At 33.9% G+C, this 24,107-nt stretch overlaps 1 protein-coding gene across 2 annotated transcripts in view; it reads right to left on the bottom strand.

Moving 5' to 3' along the window:
* Nucleotides 1-24,107, bottom strand: part of LOC119840851 (zinc finger protein ush) — a 169,078-nt gene that overhangs the window by 77,912 nt on the left and 67,059 nt on the right. The window contains exon 1 of one of the 2 annotated variants that reach the window (XM_038367629.1): nt 8,544-8,744. The exons of the other annotated variant lie outside the window; for it this stretch is intronic. Within the exon in view, the coding sequence (XP_038223557.1) occupies nt 8,544-8,640 (97 nt within the window). The 5' untranslated portion in view covers nt 8,641-8,744. Of the gene's footprint in view, nt 1-8,543; nt 8,745-24,107 lie in introns of those variants that run through there. 2 annotated transcript variants of the gene reach the window in all.

Genomic DNA, 24,107 nt, shown 5'->3' with positions numbered 1-24,107 from the left:
CGAATCAATTTGAAGCTAAATTATGCGATCAGCGCCGTGTATGGTGCGGATGTCACGAACACGCGATGTTTTATTGCTAAGTAAAGACTTAGAATATATTGACAACCGATTTCATTTTTAATTCGTTTTCTTAGAGCTTGTTTCACGATGATTCTTTTATTACAATAATTTTATGTTGTGACAGAGTTTCATTAAAAGGTTTTGTGTACTGTATATGTAATATTAATAAATAATATTACATTCGCAAACAATGCATGTTTCAATTCCACCATCAGACAATAATTAAGCATTAACAAACATTTCACGAACAGCAAGGCAAAGGAAATGTAACCGTCCAGACAAGTTTTCAAAATTGGAACCTTTAACGCTAAGGCCACCTATACACTCCGGCTATGCGTCAACTAGTTCGCGTGGGCAATAAATCGGGCGCGGACACACTTACAAATTGGCAACAGATCGGATCGCACGCTTGTCTGCACCTAGCCTTGTTAGCGCATCGCCGATCGCATCGTGACTGCGCCCACGCCACACAATTGTCACTTACAAATACAATTGATTGCGTTGTTCTCAGCTAATTCTATATTTGAAATAAAAATTCAATTTTAGAATGTTTCGAACATGTTTTCGAAACGAGACGAGAATTCATATAGAAAAGGCATGTAGTTTTGAATGTAAGGATAGGTAATAAAATATGTTTTGAGTTATGATTTGCAAAAATTTTATAAATAAACTAGCTGACCCGGGACACGGTGTTCTGCCTTACTCTTATCATATATAGAGATAATCCTAAGCTCGTTACTGACTATAAACAAATATTGTTCTACGTTCTTGCACGGTATTTTTCTTTAAAGTTCTCGACTGACTATTTATTAATCCCACCTCATATTATTGTTTAAAGTTAACAAAATTTCTTCATGCTTCCAAGTTCCAAGGTAACCCACAGCAGCGCTGCCAGATATTTTTATATTATACGGTAAAAACATAATTGCCATAAAATATTTGGCAAATAAAACACGACTATCGAATAACGAAAGACGGTACATCTGCATTAAAACAAGATTCGATGGTTATCACATATAAATCTTGTGAGATAAGCAAAATTGCTCAGTCGAAATACATTTATATAAAACTGTATAATGCGTCACACAAATAAAACAACATGTTTTTTATTCTTTTTGTGAGGAATCTTATTCTGCATTCTTCAGATTTTGTACTTAAATCTACAGAATTTGGTTGAGAGAAGGGAAGGAGAAGGAATGAAAGAAATCTTTCACTTCACACATCATGCCTCGTGATCAAATTTTTTCTATTCTTTCAAAATTTCTCGTTTATAAAGCATTTCAATGCTATAAAACTAAAAATTAAATCTTTCATTTTTTAATAATAATAATATGACGATTCAAAAAACGCGTCTGAAATAAGCCATTTTGAATAAATCATTGTATGCGTTTGAGTTTACAATTATTCAATGAAATAGTCTTCAAAATAAGACTAGTCAGTTTTTATGATGTTACTCGGGATGCCTTAAAAAATCTTCTTAATTTTTTTTCTTTGCACTTCTCTACAAAAACAAAAAAATAATAACCTATACTTTGACTGAAAACTGTCGAAATATACAGGAAATTTTTCGATAAATTGTAAACAAATCATAATTTTGCGATAGATTGCATCTATTGAAATCTATCCGAGATGGTAATCTAACGATGTTTACAACGTAACGATGGCATATATAATTTACAGTATATTTTTATATCGCACTCTAAAATATTTCTCAGCTACTCAGGTGGCAGATTTAAGTTTTTATGTGTTCCATAAATTTTACGGTACAAATATAAAAACTCAATAAATCTAAGCAATTTATGTCTCATTATTACAGCAATATCATCATTTTGGGTACAACTTGGCAGGTGATTTGATACGTATTCAAATGTTTTTGCTATATGTTTGCTAACTACGCATCGACCTTGAAATAATGTGGTTTTTAAAGACGACTTGTAATGCCGCTTGTAATGTGTAGAACATTCGTGAGTTTGAAGCACATGCGAATAAGAATTCGGCATATGTGGTAAAGTCTGTAATTTTAAGGAACGTGTAAATTATACATTCCATTTTTATTTATTTTTATATAATTATTGGATGCTGCGAATTTACTCGCAGAGCACTTTTTGGTATGCCTTTCAATTTGTAATTAGACCGAAATTCAGCCCTTGATTATTTCTTTAAATTTTTAATACATCATCATCATCATCATCATCAGCCCTTATATGTTCCCACTGCTGGGACACAGGCCTCCTATGAGGGTTCAGGCCATAATCCACCACGCTGGCCAAGTGCGGGTTGGCAGATGTCACATGTCGTCGAACTTTCGATTCTCGGACATGCCGGTTTCCTCACGATGTTTTCCTTCACCGTTTAAGCAGTGGTAATGTTATCTACGTGTGCAGATAAATTGAAAAATCAATTTATTTCCTGCACGCTCGCCCGGTCTCGAACCCCAACTTATCAATTTTGAAGTCCGAGGTTCTCACCACTGAGCCACCACTGCTTTTGCTTTTTAAATTTTTAATACATATATTTAGACAAATATCGATTATTCGAAATAATTAAGATTTTAAAAGTGAAAGCTTTAGTTTAGTTTAGAATGTAATAATATCTTACATATTGTTACCAAATTTTGATCTATTGTATTAAGTACTTGACAAAAAATAAATAACCTTCTTAAAACCAGGCGATTCTTATACATAAGCAAATGACAATCTGTTTGTTTTAATGTGAATTGGCTGTCATTTGTTGTAATTCAAGGTTTAATTTAATTCTTTTGACGTCTTGTATACGATGTTCGAAATAATAAAAGACAGCATGATACATATATACGAACAGATTCTCATAAATAAGTAAATAAAACTACGATAATCTGCCCGCAATGTTCCCATAATATTTACGTCGACCTCCTCAGCTCTTACATACGAGGAAGAGGATAAATAAAAAAAACGATATATAATATTCCTATTAATATTATAAATACGGAAGCAACTCTGTCTGTGTATCTCTTCGTCAAGCTTAAAAAACTGAAGCAATTTCTCCCTTGTGGATCATAAGAAGGTCTAACATTCGAATGAATTTCGCTCGCTGTCTAACTTATTGAAGCTAATACGAAGTATCCAGAGAAACAAGGCATTTTAAATGTAATTTCCCATTCAATAAGGATATCGTTATCATTCCGATATGGCCCGCATGCTGATAACAAATTTAAGAGTTATTTGGGTTACTTGAATTTTTATGTATATGTAATTCGTTGATAGCGTATCTAACAACCCATTTGCTATTGTTAATATGCCTTATCATGGTATATAACCATGTTTGATGGTAATTATAACTTATAAAGTCCTCGTAATTGGATCGTCACCGTCACATGTATGTGTACTCTATCGTGATAAAATAAATTTAGAAGGTATTTAATAAGTATTCGGTGTAATTTCTTGTTATAAAAGGTTTTTATTTAATTCGTATATTCTAGTTATTCGCATATCCATAATAAAAAAGCATCTAATCTAATTTGTATTTAAGGAATTTTAGAGATTTTCTGTTGAAAAGGAATCAAACCCGAGACCTCTCAGTTTAAAATGACACAACACAAGATCAAGAGGTGCTCAGTGACATAACAAAGAAAAACTGATAAGCTATCTTGCGTCTTGGATCTCTCAAATCTTGGGCTATCGCGACAAATCTTTGACTTTAAGGAACTTTTAAAAGCCTCGCCGATCAGTTATAATTTGCCAAATATGTTTGATGTTAAAACGCTTGCGTTTTTTTATGTTTTCCTGAATGTTATGGTGTCTTTAAGGGGTTTTCCGTCGTCTTTAAAATGCTGTATTTATAAATAATATTGAATCTCTTTGTTACAATAAATTATCAAAATCAATTGAGTTTTCATTATCAGTTCTATAATACAGTTATTGTTCGTTCTTATTTTTTTCCAAATTCAGTTTTTCTTGTTTTAAGTAAATAAACAGGCTTGTGTTATAACCCAATGAGTAATGTATAGAGGCTTATATTTGCGAGTTTGTGTGTGTGTTTGATATCGCTTATGAACTGCGATAGATCGTCGTGAAATCGATAGAAATCTATAGCAGTGACGTCACAGCAATGACGAAAATCTAACGACCTTTCGCCAGACACGCCCGCGATCACAAATCAATTAGATTCGTGATCTGACCGTCCCACTTCACCACCTTTTATATTTTGATATTGGTAACTAAGTAGTACGTAGTATAAATTTCTTAACACTGTAGCAAAGGTAAGAAGATGAAATTATTTTTTGTCAGTATATTAGTGGGTTTTGGTTTATAAAAAATTCCTCAAGTGCGAGAGAAAAACAGTTAAAGAATTACAAAAACTAGCTTTAGAACTACCTCATCTTTTTGTCAGAATAGTTCCCTAAACTCTTTGGGTCCGTCATCCTAAAAGATAAAAATATGTCCTCAATAAATCCTATCCTACTAATAATATAAATGCGAAAGTTTGTAAGGTTGTGTGTGTGATTTTGCTCTTTGAATGAATTTTGGTACGTAGACAGCTGAACCACTGGAATAACATATAGGCAAATTTTTATCCCGATTTTCCTACGGGATACGGACTTACGCGGGTGAAACCGCGGGGAGCAGCTAGTAGACTATAATAATATATGAACCACGAGCGAACAGCTAGTACCTTATAATGTCAATGTGTACAAGCAAAGCCACAGATCGAATAACCACATAGGATAAAGCAAATCCACTTCCCGAGTCTGTCCCTAAGTATGCTTAGATCTTTAAAACTCAATGGATTTTGATGATGTCGTTTGTAGCTAGAGTGATTCCAGAGAAATGGTTTATGTGTATAATAACATCTATAAACTACCCCGAATTTAACGCGAATCCGCGAGCAAAGGCTAGTCTAGTATATAATTAAAATAACCTAACGAATACATATACACTACACTTAAAATAGATTACAGCCTATCACTTACCTTTTCAGTAACACAATCGAAAGCTATTTAAATTAAAATTAAGTTAATTTTAATTATTCGCCTTGGAAATTCACTTAAACGTATCTACCATCAAAATAATGCTTGCCGTTTCCGTCTGTGCGTTCAGATAAGATAACAGTGTTGTTGTCTATTATGTGTAGCTCTATCTTTGTTTAAAAAGGTCCATTATGTTTGGATATATAAGAACTCGCAGTTTTGCCTGCGAGGTGAATAAGTTGTCATGGTACTTTCATCCGTATTTTATCCCCTTGGAAGGTAGAATTTATTAATTTCCTATCTTAGCGGATACCTAAGTCACAGTGGCTATCTGCTTACCAAATTTCAGCCCGATCGGTCCAGTAGTTTCGGCTGTGCGTTGATATACTTCGTCTGTAGTCAGTACTTCTAATCTAAAATCTGAATTATTCGCATTACAGTTTATATATTTTGATTTGGAAAGAATGTTCTGGACGAACGTTTTTTAAATAAGGAACATTAGTTGTTAATAAGGTGAGAGACAGATGTCTCTTATCATCATCATCATCATCATCATCATCACCATCATCATCATCGTCATCATCACCATCGTCATCGTCATCATCACCATCATCATCATCAGTTCACATATTTTCCCACTGCAGAGACACAGCAGACTTCCTTTTTTGAATACGCCCAATGAAATTACGGAAACAATTTCTACTTACTAGTCTTATATATGTTAACTTGAGTCATGAAACCATTCTATCTTCCTTACAAACTGTCCTTGGCTCTTACGATACATATAAAATTAATTTGTTTAATCTATCGCGATAATATGCACGTGTAACTTAGGTGCTTACTAACTTAGGTATATGTACACTAGTACCTTAATTTTACATGAAAATTAGAAGTTGTTTTAACCGACATCCGAAAAAGGTGGAGGCTTTATGTTCGTCTGAAAAAATGTGAAGAAAAATACGAAATTTTTAACACGCTCTTATTAGATTCATTTGTATTGTAGGTTTGTATTTAATCGACTCCTTTAGACTTGATTTTGATCCACTTTAAATGGCCAGATTTCATTCAAACTTTGTACACTTATCAAGGCTCGGTGACAATACAATAATATCATTAGTTTCTCTTATTGTCTCGATTAGGATCGCCAAAATTAAATAATTTTCTATAGATACGATATATTCCTTTAGCCGCAACCGCAGCCGACAATTTAGTTGATTCTATCATTCAAATGTATTTTTATAGTTTTTAAAAGCTATTATTACAATATAAAAGTAGTAAGTACGGAACATGTAAATTGCTTACCCTACTAATATTATAAATGCAATAATAACTCGGTCTGTCTCTTCTTCGCGCTCAAACCATTGAACCGATTTGGTTGAAATTTGGTACAGAGATAGTTAAACACCTACCTGTGAACATAGAATAAGAAGCGGGGATTTTACGTACGTTTCGTACATGAGAGTACAGTGAAAGGCTGCCGCGGAGAAACATCTCATTTCTTAGGAATTTCCTTTAATACACGGGCGCAGAAGCGGGCGGTAATCTTATAAAATATGTTTCACTTAATTAACTTATGCAAAACTAAACTACGTCATATTGTTGTTGTATGTTTTAAATAATTCTTTAATAACCTTAGCATAAAAAAGTAAAAATTTTTCCATTCACATGTTTTTATAAATATCATGTCAAATAGCATGATTGTAAAAAAATAATTCTAAAATAATAATTTCGATAAACTATAAGTCAATTGTATTCATATCAGGTACCATCTTATACGTTTGAAATCCATTTTTTCGATAGATTTTCAAAAAACTCAACCTTTTATGTATATTAAATATTAGGTATATAAAACACTGTAATTCTATTGTTCACTATACAGGGTGTATTCCCAAAACACGTGGTTATCAAACGGAAACATCGGCGGGAATCGAACCGCTTATCGCTAGTTCGTATCGCGAGCGCAATGCTTTAGCGGTATCGGGGATCTCAAGATTTTTTTGTATGTATAAAGTTGACGTCCGAAAATAAATATTGCTAATGTTTTTTTTTTATATTTATGTGAATACAATGCAGGGAAAAGCTTCTTTTTTGTTTTATCATGCCAAGAATTATGGTTGATTTTTGTTTGGATTTATTGAAGACGTTTCTTATGGTTTATTGATAGGCGAGATTATTTAGTGCTTTGCGTGCATATCTTTAAAGTTAGTATTCATTATTAAACATAGTTTTGAAATAATTTAATTGTGTGTATGTGTATTTTTCTTCTATGTGTGCAATGTACAATAAATAGTTTAAATAAATAAAATTGACAACAAAACTATTCCATAAACATATTAAAAAAGAAATAAATAAAATGTGCCAATTTGACATTCGAAATTCGAATATTACGCGCAATCAGCAAAACATTTAAATTCATCACATTCGAAAATCGAACCCATCATTGTCTCAGCAAGGAAGTTTTTACCCGCATAGGCAACAATGATACACCCTACGATCACGCCGCAGTTGATAATGAACGTGAAATCTCGTCCGAGATAACGCCACCCTCCCCCCTTGTTATCAGTGGATCGGGAGCCGAGACCCCATTCACTCGCGCACACGTCATTTTTTATCGTGTACAGACTACCATTACGAATGGAATTTTTGTTATAGTCTGTGGATGGATTAGTTTTTATACTTAGTAATCTTTTGCTGTTTAACAAATTGCTGAATCAATAAAAAGGATACAATGAATAATGTACATAATGCTCAAAATCACGCAGTCATTACTTACTATTGCATACCATTTCCTTTTAAAAATAATGAAGCACACGTCCCACCACTCAATCTCTTTTTTCTTTCTTCTACATTTAAATTAACGCAAAATATACTGACGCGTCCTTACCATTGCTAATGATTATAAAACTCAATGCTTAAAAAGGTTTGACATTGACACCTGTCAAAATAGGTAACGAGCCCCACGCGGCGGGAATTTCAAATAGATGTGGTAATTCGCGCTTGTCAGTCATGTCGTCCACTATAAGTATTTTATCTGTGCGCAGATTAAAAATATGTAGATATGTATCTATAGATTATGTGCGGTGAAACACATTTATTTTATGTAATGTGGAATAAAGCTTATCAGCAGATCGATGGTATGCTGGTTCGTGTTAATATATTATTGAATTACAAGTGATAAAATAGGACATTTATCGTGTAATTTAAACATTTAGTATATAATTGATATGGGTACAGATAATGAAGATAATGAAGAAAGTTTCTGTTGATCTTAACGTTAGATACGGGACTGTACGGAGCATAATAAAACCTTGTAATTGAAAACATGACTGAGTTATCTTTTAAGCTAACTGTGGGAAATCTGAAAGTTTGAAGTTAAAAATATTTGCTAATCACAGATGCGATAAACGTTGAGTCATACACTCGACTAAAAATCATGCGTACTTATAAGAACTGTGAAACTAATAATACAAAAAATCCAATAGGGAAAAATATAATATAATATAAGCATTAGTTTGTAAACAAGAAAATTCGGCCATACACATTGTTTTGACGTCTCGAGCGCCGCCTGGCGGCAGCTCCGCCACACTAGCGCAGGCCAGCTCCAGCTGTTTCAAATACCGCAACCACAATAACATCACAAACGTCAAAATATCACACACTTGGGATTTTTACTTTTTTCAGAGCACAACCAGTTTTCGTCCCCGACGTCATTCTTTTGCCGCGTAAATTGAGTGACTGGCTGGTTGGCGTTCGGGCGCCCCTCCCCGCACACAGATGTGAGTGTGTACAGACACTCACACAGACAGGGGCGATCCCTTATCAGGTTGGTTTAACTAGCAATGGCTGCCCCGAGATCCTATCGGCTCCAAGCTCGCGGTAACGTTGCATTGAAAGATAACGTCAGCGATCGTATCGCAGTGTTTGAATAAACTTGTATAAAATGTCAAATAAAAAAGCTGGTTGCCATAAAAGTCATATCTACTGGGCGATATTTGATAGTGGCTTTGAGACGTAATGGAATTTGTAATGCGAAATTTTCATTACGCTGATGGTGGGTTTCCATTTCTTTGAATACCGAATGTTTCATTAATTGCTTGTTTCAGGCTCTTAATTGACGCGTGTTTGTACACCTGTGCATCTGTTTTTATTTGTATATTTAAATGTGATCTTATCTAAAAGTTAGAGATTTATATAAATTACATATATATTTTACAGATAAAGGCGTATATTATTGAAAATATATGAATGTGTGTTTGATTATCTTTTACGAGAGTAGCTTATATATCAGAACATATAAGCTTATATTGTTCATTAAGGACTATTTTTAGTAAAAAAAGTATTTATTTCGTAAGAGCTTATCTATAATCTATGTACAGTACAGTATTAAAATATGGTACAGATTGAGATTAAACGGATAAAGCTATATGCGTATATCAGTTCCATCTACCATGAAATGCTATGTCAAAATCAACACGAAGTTTCATTGTTTGTTTCTAAACCGTAGGTGCAGATAATAACGTTCTAAAGTGAACGATTATCAGTGCTTTTTGCATTTATTTTGGTACTAACCAACTAAGAAATCGTTGTGTATTAATATATGAACTCTTTCCTCAAAAAGCTTAATGTATGTTGGAATGAATTAATATGACAATTGACAGGGTATAGCGCTTTATTCATACAAAATTTTATAAGCATAATTTCCTACCAACGAATTTTTTTTTATTATATTATGTACTAGCTTTTGCCCGTGGCTTCGCACGCGCTAAATTCGGAATAGTTTAATAGTTGTTATTATACATATATCCTTCCTCTTGAATCACTCTTCATCAATCATCTTTAAGAAAAAACCGTCAAAATCCGTTGCGTAGTTTTTAAAATTTAATTATACATAGGGACAAAGGAAGCGACTTTGTTTTATACTATGTAGTGATTCTCTAAGTGTAATAAAATAAAATTCTCCAATGATAATATTGCAAACGAATAATCGAGAAGAATAATCGACAAATATGGAACGGTGAATCGATTTAGCGCGACTAACGATCAGCGGTGTTGCATTGATCTAATCGATGCTGGGTATCGAGTTTCTTGACAATTTGATTTATTGTAATCGATTCATCATGAGTACATTCGAGATTTGTTCACATTTACAGACGCTATGGATGTTCAAGAAACTGTTTATTTGCATCGTTTGCATTTGAATTTACAGACACTTGAATTCGAATGACAATTTGTGAATTATCATATAAAATACATGTAAAATTTTATATGAACTTAATCTAAAAATAATTTTATGGCTAGTGGCTTAATGTGAGCGGCATTTTACATATATATCAGTAATTTTGGATTTAGAGATTAGTGCTTTAAACATTTTACTATAACGATTACTATTAGTAGCCCAACCCCAATCCGTGAATGTGATGTAACAATAAAAATTATTTAAAATAATTAATACGTTCAATTGTTCCAGCCTATCATTCTCATACACACAAACTTAAAATGTTTGCTCTCTTTTTATATTTGAATTGACGGTTAGCTTAAGTACAGATAATTAAGAAAATTGACTTTATCTTTGACATACAATAAAATTGTCAGAAAAATAAAATAATCTTTTAAAAATATTCGTTACACTTATTTCAAAAGTTCCTTCAGTTTGATATTACGCCATTATTTATAAAATTTGACCTGTTCACATCAGATAAATCATAACGATTGCTCGATAAGTTAAATCGATTGTAGCTGTCAAAATTGTCAGCCGTAATCGATTATCGAGTTGATAACGAATAAAATTGCAATTGTAGGTTTTATTTAAGGATAACTACTATATCATTTATCTATATTATCAAATTATTTTGTCACTTGCACTAGTTTATTCCTAACTCTCGTAAATCCTTTCCCTCATTCCTTATCCCTTACTCCTTCAAAGCACACGCGTTTGCTTCTGCAAATGTTCATAGGCGGTCATGATCGCTTACCTTCAGACGAACCACCAGCTAAACCACTAGGTCGCCCGCTCTAACTTAAAAAACTCCTGCGAAGCGAAGCGAAGCCGTGAACCAAAATAAAAGAAAGCATGATCAACATAAATACAAATCTTAATACCAACATTACTCATCTACAATTGTCATGTACTTACAATAACTACCACTAATTAACTAAAAAAAATGTATTATGTAAAAATGTATTACCTACTAGCTTTTACATGCGGAATAGTTTCGGAGTAGTTTAATAGTAAATTAATAACTATTAAAAAAAAACCCATCAAAATCCGTTGCGTAATTTTGAAGATTGAAGCATACATAGGGACATAGGGTATAGTGATGTTTTTCTTTATACCCTACTATATCAATTACTTTACTATATGCAACACTTTTTGATGTGATTCATTTAATTGTTAAACAAATAATTTCGCACACAAAACACCCCTTGCACCGCGAAGCGAAGCGAAACCGTGCCAGCTATAATAGAGATGTGGCTACGCGCACGCGCAGGTGCCGTCAGATAATGGATCTGCATCTAGCGTGCAGCGCAGTACTTGTTAACTTTTCTATCTATCTACATATCTATGTATGGGATCTAGTTCGAAATATTTAATCGCTTTTTACCTTAGCTCTGTTCGGTTGGGTTTAATGATGTGTTGATAAGGTTATGGTTTTATGTACGCTCTATGGAGGTTTTAGAATTGTATTTGCTGGTTTAATCTTCTTTTTATTGAATTGTATAGTAATTATTTGATTGGATAATTAAGTTTAGTTTAGTTAAGTTCACTGAAGTCCTTATAAATAAGTATCGGTTATTAATTTTTAGCTATTGGGACATATTTATGCTTTTGAGTTGTTTTATTACAACATCCTCATCACCCTGTTGTCCCACAGCTAGGACAGAGGACATCAGGAATTGCTAAAATGCCTGTTGGCAGATGTCACATGTCATCGAACTTTTCATTCTTCGCCCGTCGGTTTCCTTCACCGTTTCAATATATTGCAAACATCAAGTGGTCTAAACTATAAATGCTACAGTCTGTGTCCACACGTCTGAACCACTACACCGATTGGGATGAAATTTGGTATGAATATAGTTTGATAAAAAACCGACGAGAAAGATAATTTTTTCGAGAAACGACATTCAAAGGACAAAGGAGAAAGCACATAGGATAGTTTTTATCCTGCAAAACCCACGAGAATGGAAACTGTGCGGTTAAAATTCCGCGACCATCTCTTCACTTGACTACGCGAGGCGCGGGCGGACAGTTTTAAATAAGTTTATATCCGTAGCTCAATTAATAAAGGCAGCATAGGCACAATTAAAATGAGACAATTCCTTATGCTTATCCAACACAACAAAGATTGTTACAAACGAACTCGAATAGTCAAGCCATGCCGCCGAGAGATAATTCTAAAAGCTACCAGCTCCCGCCATATTGGTATTCCATATCTAAAATTTGAAATTCGTAAGAAAGCGATACGATGGCGCCACCTACATCTACCACAGATAAAATATCCCAGCATAAATCAGGCTGTACTCAAAATGATAAGCGTCGCCGATTGATAAGGAATTAATAATATCGAACTAATGGATTCTTAATGTGACGCAGGGACACATACCTGTGTGTTAGGATGTTTACGCGTTGTTTTGGGGATTAGGCTTCGTTTCAAGTAATTGTTTGATGTAACGGTTTTATGATTTTTTTTTTCTTTTTTCATGTTTGTTTTTTTATTCTATATTTGCTATGATTTGATTTATGTGTATGGTTGATTGCTTTTTTCATTATCTATTATGCGTGTATTTTATTCTTCGATTTTTCCTATATTTTATGTATCTGGTATAATGTTAACTCATCTTTCGACTTCGCTTTTTCTGTTTGAAAATAATATATTTTAAACTTCCATTTGCTGCTCATTTAAAGTGTCTGTCTCTTTATCCAATTTCACACCAAAATAAGCCTTAAATTGTAACACACAGGGTGGACGAATAAATTTAAAATAAAAAAAACAAGTTATTGGTTCATAATATCTAAAAAATAAAGTCTTAATACAAAAATGTCTATCTAAATATATATCTAATATAATAATCACAATATAAAAATGAATCGCACAAAGTGTTTACGTTGTGTTTCGTACTGTCAGTAGGAAGAAAATATTACATTGCGATATAAATTAACAACTAATTTATAAAGCTAGTAATATTTATCTGACGCAGCTACCGTAATCTGCTAAATTAGCCTAATTATTATTTAAAAGATATAAAAAATAAACCTATTCTCATAGATGCTCTTGAACACACATAATTTCTGAGAAGTTTAATTACAAACACAGTTATACAAATTATATACTATAGATATAAAATGCTATTTCCTGGGCTTAAAGCTCCTTACGTTATCAGATAGGCCGAGATCGTATCTGTTAGATAAGAGATGGAATCAACAACTCATTCGGGTTGCTATTGAGGCCATTGTATGGTAACGATGTATTGTAGGTTTAGATTTTAATTAAATAAACCGTAAGTCGATTTGTTATTTAAAGAAAACGGAGTGTACAAAAAAATTTTTGATCGTAATTTTTAGGTGGTTACGTGGACGGTTCAAATTACATTAAAAGAATGGATATATAGTAATATCTATATTGCGATGAAAAGTAAACTAAACATATTTTTAAATACTAATTAGATACTCATTTATTTTATGGAGAGATTTGTTTTTTTTTTGTACAATTTTTTCCCCGTAAAAGCTGCCTTATTCCCCAGTGATAGATATATTCTATAATCCGGGCGAAGTTAATGCAGTTTCTATAGACATGCTTGTCTTGTATATTGTCATAGTAACTCTATATGTCTCCATAACGCCTAAACTACTGTATCGATTTGAATGAATATTTGATATAGTTTGAGTTTTGATAACAGTTTCAGATTCGAGAAAGGATATAGGATAGTATAAATCCACGATCCGCGGGAACGGAACTATATACACATAAACCTAGGACTGTATATCTTTTGCTTCGTCTACATGAGCGAAGCTGGGGGCAAGAAACTAACTCACAATCCTATTAAAATTATAAATGCGAAAGTTTGTATGGATGTATGGATGTATGGATGTTTGTTACTCTTTCACGTAAAAACTACTGAATCAATTGCAATGAAATTTGGTACGTAGACAGCTGGATAACTGGAATAACATATAGGTAACTTTTTATCCCGATATTCCTACGGGATACGGACTTATGCGGGTGAAACCGCGGGGCGCAGCTAGTAAACAATAATCCCTACTAATATTATAAATGCGAAAGTAACTCTGTCTGTCTGTCTGTCTGTTACGCTTTCACGCCTAAACCACTTAACCGATTTTGTTAAAATTTGGAATGAAGATAGAACTGAACTTGGGAAAGGACATAAGATACTTTATATCGCGAAAAAAGGGTAGAAAGGGTTAAAAGAGGGGATGAAAGTTTGTATGAGAGTTCGTTATTGTCAAACCGTTTTGATGAAACTTGGTATGAAGATGGAGCTAAACGTGGGAAAGAGCAAACCATACTTTTTAATGCGAAGAAAATACCATGTCGCGCAATATAAGCGAATTCTACGCGGGCGTAGCCGCGGGCGAAAAGCTAGTTACATGGATATTTGTTTTATTTCAAGAAACGTTAAGCAAGTAAACATTGACATACCAATTTACCGTTTCGGATACATATTATTACGTATGTATGATCAAAATCGAGAGTGAGGCTACCTTATCAGTAGAATTTATTAGGAGAAAGCAATGGTATGATAAGAACCCGTTCCGATCTTATAGGAAAGTTGTGAGATAGTGGAAATCATATGTGGGCTCGCAAATCTGTAAGAAGATACTGAGATAATAATTAAATGAAATTGTTTTGGTTGAATCATTTCTATTCTGGTAGTGATATTTAGATTTCATTAAAATTGAATCTATATAATATAATAAATGTGGAAGTTTGTAAGGATGTGTGTGTGTGTGTTTGTTGCTCTTTCACGCAAATATGCTGAACCAATTGCAATGACATTTGTTACGTAGACAGCTGGACAACTGGAATAATATACATGCAACTTTTTATCTCGATATTCCTACGGGATACGGACTTACGCGTGAGAAACCGCGGGGCGCAGCTAGTGTTATAACAAAGTTCAGCTAATTCTGTTAATATTATTATTTGTTTTCTTCTTGTCAGCTTTATTAGTCAAGATCTATCAGAATACTAGCTGCACGCCCCGGCTCCGCCCGGGTTGTCACTTATCATAATTAAAATTATTTAAACTATCCTATCTCTCAAGTTGGATCGAACTGCACATGGTGTGCGATTTTTATTATAATCGATTAAGTGGTTTAGGAGTCCATTGAGGACAAACACTGTGACACGAGATTTATATATATTAAGATTGGCGCTTTCTTTTAAGTTAAGAAATCCAACGATTCTCGAAAGAATTATTCACGTTGTGTTGTTTTTCGCAGGTTTCCTTTAGGTTTGTGAGTTTCCGTTAGGTTAGCCAGGTTAAATAATAAATAGAGTTTGATCTGTAGCTTTGTATTTAAACATTTATCTAATTTAAAATCGTTCAGTATACAGGAATTGCATGATGTTGGAGTGATTACCTCTCTTATTCATATAATAACAGTTGATCGTATGGATCTTTGCACTGTACCACGTGAATCGAGCCTCTGACTAAAAACTTTAGGTTGTCTGGCCCTCGCACCATTTGACAAACCCATATAGTTTATTTAGTAGTTTACTATCAAAACATTCCGTAGAAAAAGAATTAGACAGCGTAAAAACATGACTGAAATTAAATTCTATTTCAAACTTATGAATCGTGACGTCACCAAAGAAATAGTAGTTCATTTTTATCCTCGTACAGATATGACAGTTCAAAACTGCTGTCAAATATTGGAATATTCAAGAATAACAAAATATAATCAAGCTCGTCATAACAGAGGCGGCCCATATTGCATTGTGGGGCTAATTGGATGGCGATCGTTATCAGCTTCACTGATAAAATGGAATAGATAACATTCTGTAGTGACTTATTAAGGCCGTTCCCAGAATAATATTAGATGGTACGATACGCGCGTGTGTGGAGAGCCAGCAAAAAAATGCTTATCAAGATTGTGTGAAAACGCTTTATACGTTTACGGTTTGGTTGTTGCGGTACAGATATGTTTGTTAGGTAATTGTTTTTACCCGTTAATGTGATGGTCTGTTATGCTAATGATATAATAAATGTAGATGAATGAAAAATTAACGTCCTCACAGTCTCAATGTTTTGTAGATACTAATTTAAACAACTTTTAATGAAATTAAAAAAGTAACACTACTCTTATTACTAGAAAAGTTGTAACTGAATTCTCCGAATTCTCAAATTCACAAAACATTAAAAAACTATCATAGGTACAGTTTAATAGCAGAGTGCCACCACTTGATTATTCAAATGAATAAAATTGATCATTAATGCAAACAAAGAATCAACCTGTTTTGCGCACCGTACCCAACCCTATCAACGATCAGTACAACGCGATCCGTTGTGTAGTTTTTGCGAAATTGGTGGCTCGATCGCTCGCTGGATTCCTTGAACCATGCGACAGATACTCAATCTAGGGCACAACCTGCCTCCGATTTATTGCCCCTGAATGTGCCCTGAAGAGCCCGAGCGTATGAGCCAATTAAGTACTATAAATTATTCATTTTTTAAAGCGAACAGAGCGTGAAATAGCTTATAATCTCAATAGTTTAAAACCAAAAATATTCACCCAGTGGTCACGCAGGAAAAAAATCGACTGGTGATATAGTTTAATCAGTGAAATAATAATTGGGCTAATCCTTTATAATAAAAAAAACACTTACTTTATACAGTACTAGCTGCACCCCGCGGTTTCACCCGCGTAAGTCCGTATCCCGTAGGAATATCAGGATAAAAAGTTGCCTATGTGTTATTCCAGTTGTCCAGCTGTCTACGTACCAAATTTCATTGCAATCGGTTCAGTAGTTTTTGCGTGAAAGAGCAACAAACTCACATACATCCTTACAAAGTTTCGCATTTATAAAATAAGTTAGAAGTAGGAAATAGGATAGTAGGATTAGTTTCGACACAGTTATTGGTCGCATAAAAAGGTTTTATATTGTATGATGACTTGTCAATCACCTTCAAGACACATCTATAATAATATCATAATAATATTATAAGCTGAAGAGTTTGTTTGAACGTACTAATCTCAGGAACTACTAGTCCTATTTGAAAACATATTTCAGTGTTAGATAGCCCATTTATTGAGGAAGGCTATACATGTACAACAGGCGAAGCCGTGGCGGACCGCTAGTAAATAATATACACGTAAGCTTAAAACATACAACTCAATGTTATTTATATTTGGTACTTCATGTTGTTATCGTGTAATTAATAAGTCAAATGTTGTTATTATAGATACATCATGATGTACTTATAGATAGAAAGATAGCCAGGAAGTGACTTTACTTTTTTTGTCGACGAAATTTTTTATAGTCTGTCAAAAGTTGTATCATTTTTTTTTGCACAATTCGTAATGTTTTAGAGCTGTGTTTTTATACGTGTATAACGGAAAAATCCACGGACTCTTTCCTAGTATTATTATAAATGCGAAAGTTTGTAAGGATGTGTGTGTGTTTATTGTTCTTTCACTCAAAAACTACTGAACCGATTGCAATGAAATTTGGTACGTAGATAGCTGGATAAATTATCCCGATATTCCTACGGGATACGGACTTACGCGGGTGAAACCGCGGAGCGCAGCTAGTTTGTAATAAAATAGTCTGGTTAACTACATCACTTATACAACAATGGCTGAACTGTTCCCAACAACGAAAGACTTTTTCGACTTTATTTATTAACTAGCTGTGCCCCGCGGTTTCACCCGCGTAAGTCCGTATCCCGTAGGAATATCGGAATAAAAAGTTGCCTATATGTTATTCCAGTTATCCAGCTGTCTACGTACCAAATTTCATGGCAATTGGTTCAGTAGTTTTTACGTGAAAGAGTTACAAACATCCATACATCCATACAAACTTTCGCATTTATAATATTAATAGGATAATAGGATGCTTTTGGTATTTTTCTCGATAACTCCGCGGGTTTTCGATTGGCGTGATTCTTTGATGTTCAATAGGTAATAATTGTCATTTAGACCCAGTTTAGAAGCTGGAGTTGAACCCTCCTGCAAAGACGTGGAAGCTTTTTTGTAGATGAGAAAAAATTCTCTTTTATCGTCACGTGTATTTGGTTAAACTAGGTGAAAAACTTCCAAAAAGTGATAACAGATCAGAGCCGAGGTCAACAACTATATAAAACAGGTGTACATTTATTCATTATTCATTCGCAATTAATAAATTGGATTTATTGAGTTATTATTATGCATAAGTGAGTCGTGAGCGCGCGTGAGATAGCCATCTACAAGAGGTAACCTGTTTATTTTAATTATTTTACGCGTCACATTATATAAAGAGCCGTGGCTCGAATTGATCAAGCCTTTAATGGGGCATGGGACAGTATTTTGTACACATTCTGTTATTGTAAAAGAATTGGTTGAAAAAATACACGTGGGAGCACGCTTCGACACGAATTGGGCCAGCTTGCACCGTGGTAGGAACCTCCACAGATGAACGGCGTGAAATAATAGCATGCTACTGTGTTTTGTCCGATTAATGGGGGAGCCGGAGGTCTGTATTCATTTCAGCCCTTCTCAGCCCATTCCTTATTACCCGGCGTCAATTCTTTCCTCATCCCTTACCCCTTAAAGTGAGCATTTGCATCTACCAACGCTCATGAACATTCGCAGAGGTACTACTACTGCACGTTTTTAAGAAAATAATACCCAATTCCTTTATCCTTTTTTTCAAGAAGTTAAAAAAGAACAAAAGCATAAGGTACGCTGTACTTAACAAAGAACGCGTCATTCAAGCATATGATATCATTGTATTGTTAATCTATGCATGTGTCAACTGTTTGGTAATGAATTTAGAATAAATGATAACTCGGAGGTATCGCGGCGTGAATCATTTAACGCCGATAGAGGGCGGAGGTGACGTCGCCCACAGCGACCCGGCGGCAAGGCTTAAGCGATCAGCGATTTTTAAATAAACTAACGTTCCTACGCAGGGACACAGGTCTCCTGTGAAGGTTGCATCACGCTGTTCTAGTGCTTGGTAGATGTCACGGTTCGGTTACTAGCTATGTGTTACATTAGGCTATTTAACTACATTGTAAAGTAACACAAAATATGGACGATTATATTAAAATAAATAACTGTTTGAATTCGTTTTAATTTTCCCTGTACACGTATATACATTTTTAATTCCACTCATATATTTGTATATAATAATTTACTATGTTATTGTTATTATATGAACTAATATTGAGGGGAATTGTATTAATATTTTCTGCCGATTTCAACAAGAAAATCACAGTGTTTATTCAATAACAAGATTGTATCTAAGATAATTATTTGTTTGTTATTATTTCTTTATTTTTCAGTACGTCATATTTAATTTGTGGTCCTATGAATAATACCTATTAATCGTAATTCATTAAATAAATAAAAACTACATATAGAAGACGTACCTATTGGTGTTTCTTATTGAAAACACATATATATTATAAATGTAATGTATAAATATTAAAATATGTACACTCCATACGGTTAAATTCCGCTCCCGCCCGTCACCCGTCCCCCGCCCCGGGGTCGCATACACAGCCGATTACATCCTTTGTTGTGTACAAGAAAAATGGCCGAGCACTATCGCGACGCGATACTATTACTTTAAACAAGATTCGTGACTGACGATATAGATGTTGTGTTTGTACAATCTTGTGTTTTTTTTTTTTATTCAGTATCCGTGTGCACAGATTATTAATATTTTCTTTATCTGTCAAATTGTTGATGCTGGCTGACAGTACTTTTTTATGTTCTAAATTTGAACTGGCTGATGAATAATGCGTTTTAAGGTTTTGTTAGTATTTGTTTAAATTTTTCGCATACATAAATCCATTACACTTAAATTCTTAATTAATTAGCTGTATCAATGAAAAATATTTTTTATTTATTATGAATGCAGTCCTTCGTCAATAGTTATACTGGAGTGGTACACTATCAGCCATTAACAAAGATTCAACGGGATTTGAAACCAGGGGGAAATCACCACCATAATTATATGAATCTTATATTAAAAGATGTTGTACCAAGACATAAAACTAAACAAACGTATTTTTTTGTTTTTCAATATCTCCTTACGTCTTACACGGTTGATATCCAGGTTAAGTTATAAGTGTAAATAAACAAGTTGCAGTGACAAAGCTGGAGTCAAAAGAAATTTAATCGTTACCCGATACCCAGAATGAAGGCCATAAGTAATGTGTTAAACAGTGGTGGGCATTGTTCGATACGCATCTCCTACACAAAGGAGCGTATCGTGGTAGCGGCCGTGGTTTGACAAATGTTAGCAACGCGCGCCCACCCAAAGCGGCCCCCGTACTATGAGAGTGATATACTGATTTCTATCGCTTGCGTGTCGCTTTCAGTGTCGAAAAATTGAGGTAGGTAAGTTAAAAAATTATAACAAGACTTTTTAATATTGTTAAAAGTAATAAAAATATGGAAATTGAAATGATATTTTCAGAATTACCATTTTTTCAGAGCAAAAATGCTTAAAAATTTAACTTATTATGCATTCATTTTCTCTGACTGTTTTAAAAAATCAAGTCAGTATCCATAAACAAACGGCAAAATTGCGAAAGTACGTCAGAAAAGGTTCATATGTCAATAACCAAGTAAGTTAAATCTAAGGTTCATATAAAAGATACGTCAGTACTCAAAATAAACCAATTAATATATCTAACATAGCGTGTAAGTATAATATATATATATATCTCACACTTTTTTCTACACATGGAATCTCTTTTCTCACTCAATTGTAACGGTATTTATTAAATTATTTTTTAGTATCTTTTATTCTTCTGGAAGAGATTGCTACCTAGCGATAAGACCGCCATTTGTGCATATTCTCTCTTTTTTTGTGTTTTATCTATGTTTTTCTGTCAATTTTTGTGTGCAATAAAGTATTATCTGTCTATTCTTCTACCCTCAAGTGGTGTTGACAGAATATCAGCGTCAGGGTCCCATTGACTCTGACATTTATGCTGAGCCAAGACCCTTTAAGAAAACAGTGCACATTTGTCTCCGTCCTGTTTTTTCCTCTGTGTGTTAATTTTTCTTTGTTTATTTTTTTATATTGTTAATGTCGTGTATTTAATGTGTCCCTTTAATAAACGTCTAATCTATCTATAATATACTTCCATAGACGAATAAAAAATGTACTTCCACACTAAAAACTAAAGTCAATTTGTAAACGGCTGGAGCTTTTTCAAGATCTTTTGCATAATACGTTAAATTTAATTTCATCTTACTTATTAGAATACCAGGAATTATTTTTTTAATTTTATAAAAAAAAAACAATTGAAGATTTAAGGTAATAAGTCTATCATTTTTTTGTTAATTATATTTGTTATCATTAAAAAAATATTAAATCAATTTTGAGATTTTAAAAAAGCTTGATTAAAAAAAAATATTTCGTAAGCAACACCGGTTCAATGTAAGAAACGACGTATATTTTTGTCCTGACCACCCCAAGAGTGTCTATTGTGTTCCATAACAGATAATATTGTTTACATTTGATTGTAGCCCGATCGTGTTACACATATTTGTCTTAAAGCTAATAATACTATATTGATATAATCACAAGGTATTTATTTTTTTTACATATTTTTTGTTATATTTTTTGGCCAGTGATATTTATTTTATACTAGCTGGGCCCCGCGGTTTTACCCGCGTAAGTCCATATCCCGTCGGAATATCGGGAAAAAATGTTGCCTATATGTTATTCCAGTTGTTCAGCTATCTACGGACTAAATTTCATTGCAATCGGTTCCGTAGTTTATGCGTGAAAGAGCAACAAACACAGACACATCCTTACAAACTTTCGCATTTACAATATTAGTAGAATAGGATTTTACTGCTTCATTTAGGCAGTTTCTCTGAAATATTTTTTAAATGTAGAATTATGTTTTTCTTTTTCCACAGCTGCTATAAATTGTTCCAACCTTTTTAGAGATTACCCCACACAGTCACTACCACTTTACTCCAAACATAACTCCTTTATAATATTAGTATAGATATAATTCTCCAAATGACGTCGTGAATTAAAGTTCAAATCGTTTCTCCAATAGATAAAGGCATAGATAAATATGTATTTAAAGTCCAAATAGTAATAAATAGAGAATAAACGGTGGAAATAAATCCGCGAAGTATGCGCTATCATCCGATCGAAGCAACTCAATTATCTCTAATGAACACCGACTTATCAGTTCGCTAGATTTTTTGCTTATTCCATAGATTTTGGTCAGCGATTGTATAATAATTAATTCGTTTTTAATAGTTGTTCTATAATTGCGAATAAAAATGCTGCTATAGAATTAGATTAAGATTTAATCTGTTCGTTTATTACTGTAAATTTATAACAAATTCTATAGAATTGTTTCGTCCAAATAACGAAGATAGTTCTTAATTCGATTTTTTTTTACTATTTGTTACCCCAGAACTTTCGACTGAGATAACCGATTTTAACCCGTGTGACCGTGTGTTAAGGCGTTTTTTATTATTTTCGACATAAACAATATAAGAGAGCTTTCCGTGTTTGTTCTTAGAACTTTGAACTTATTGAGAGTTATAAACATATGTCTGTTTTTGACATCGTAGGTCCAACGTATGAACAAACAGTCAAAAAGGTTTGACAGAAATTGCTATGATTCTGGTTGATATGCACTTTGAAGACAGTCATCCCTCATTACAAGAAGAAGTTGCAATTAAAATTTCTGTTGTCCTACTAATATCCTACTATCCTGCTTCCTATCATACTAATATTATAAATGCGAAAGTTTGTGTGTGTTTGTTGCTCTTTCACGCAAAAACTACTGAACCGATTGCAATGAAATTTGGTACGTAGATAGCTGAACAACTGGAATAACATATAGGCAACTTTTTATCCCGATATTCCTACGGGATACGGACTTACGCAGGTGATACCGCGGGGCGTAGCTAGCTACTTCATAAGTTTATTTAGATACTCGCAAACATGTATCGCAACAACAATTTATTTCTTATTTAACCATTTAAAAGCTAAGTTTTTCTCTGTCATCCGGGGAAACTGAGCTGATGGTTGACCACATAATAAGCAATCACCACCAATGAACATTGGCAAAGCTTGTACCTCTGCGAATGTGCTTTAAAAGAGTCAATAATAAGGTAAGGAAGGAAATGTGAAGGGTGAGGAAAAGGATACAGGCTTACAAGTTATGCGTAAAGACCTAGCTTACGCAACAAGATAGCAACCCGGCCGATACATGCGCTGTATGGGTAAGGGAAACTTGGCACATGCAGTGTCGATGCCGGGTTTGGCAGCGCTCCCCGATACAGAGACCGTTTAAGTCAAATAACCTATCGGGAGGTAGGATTTACACTCTGTAATCCTTTGCGATACGCGACTGGACAAAAATGGAATTACTGGATTTTTTTTTTTTTTGCAAAATTAATGGCGTTTCTGGATTTCTTATGTAGACAAGATTGAATGGAAAAATAAGGGCGTTAATGCGATTAAAGTATAATTTAGTGATTGATTTGAGCGGCTTCGCACACTGTTCCCGTGATATTTCGGTAATAAATCTATATATATAATAGAAAGTCGTGTTTGTTACACTATTTATTACTCAAGAACTCTAAACCGATTATGTTGAAATTTGGTACAGAGATAGTTTTAGATCCGAGAAAGGACATAGGATAGTTTTTATCCCGGAAATCTCAGGGGAACGGGAACTTCGCCGGTAACACCCCGGGTCTATCTTACCCGCGACTACGCGGGCAAAGTCGCGGGCGGAATGGTAGTATCTCTATATATCTCTGCTTCTTTTGATGTCTATTTCTGTACTCAATTTTATCCAAATTGAGTATACCGTTCTTGAGAGGACGAATTGAAATAAATTAAAAACTACTTGAATCGGATCAATCACGAAAAAATTATTC

Source organism: Zerene cesonia, chromosome 1 (genome assembly GCF_012273895.1).
Source record: "Zerene cesonia ecotype Mississippi chromosome 1, Zerene_cesonia_1.1, whole genome shotgun sequence".
Taxonomy (NCBI): Eukaryota; Metazoa; Arthropoda; class Insecta; order Lepidoptera; family Pieridae; genus Zerene; species Zerene cesonia.
This window is presented reverse-complemented; position numbering and strand designations above follow the sequence as displayed.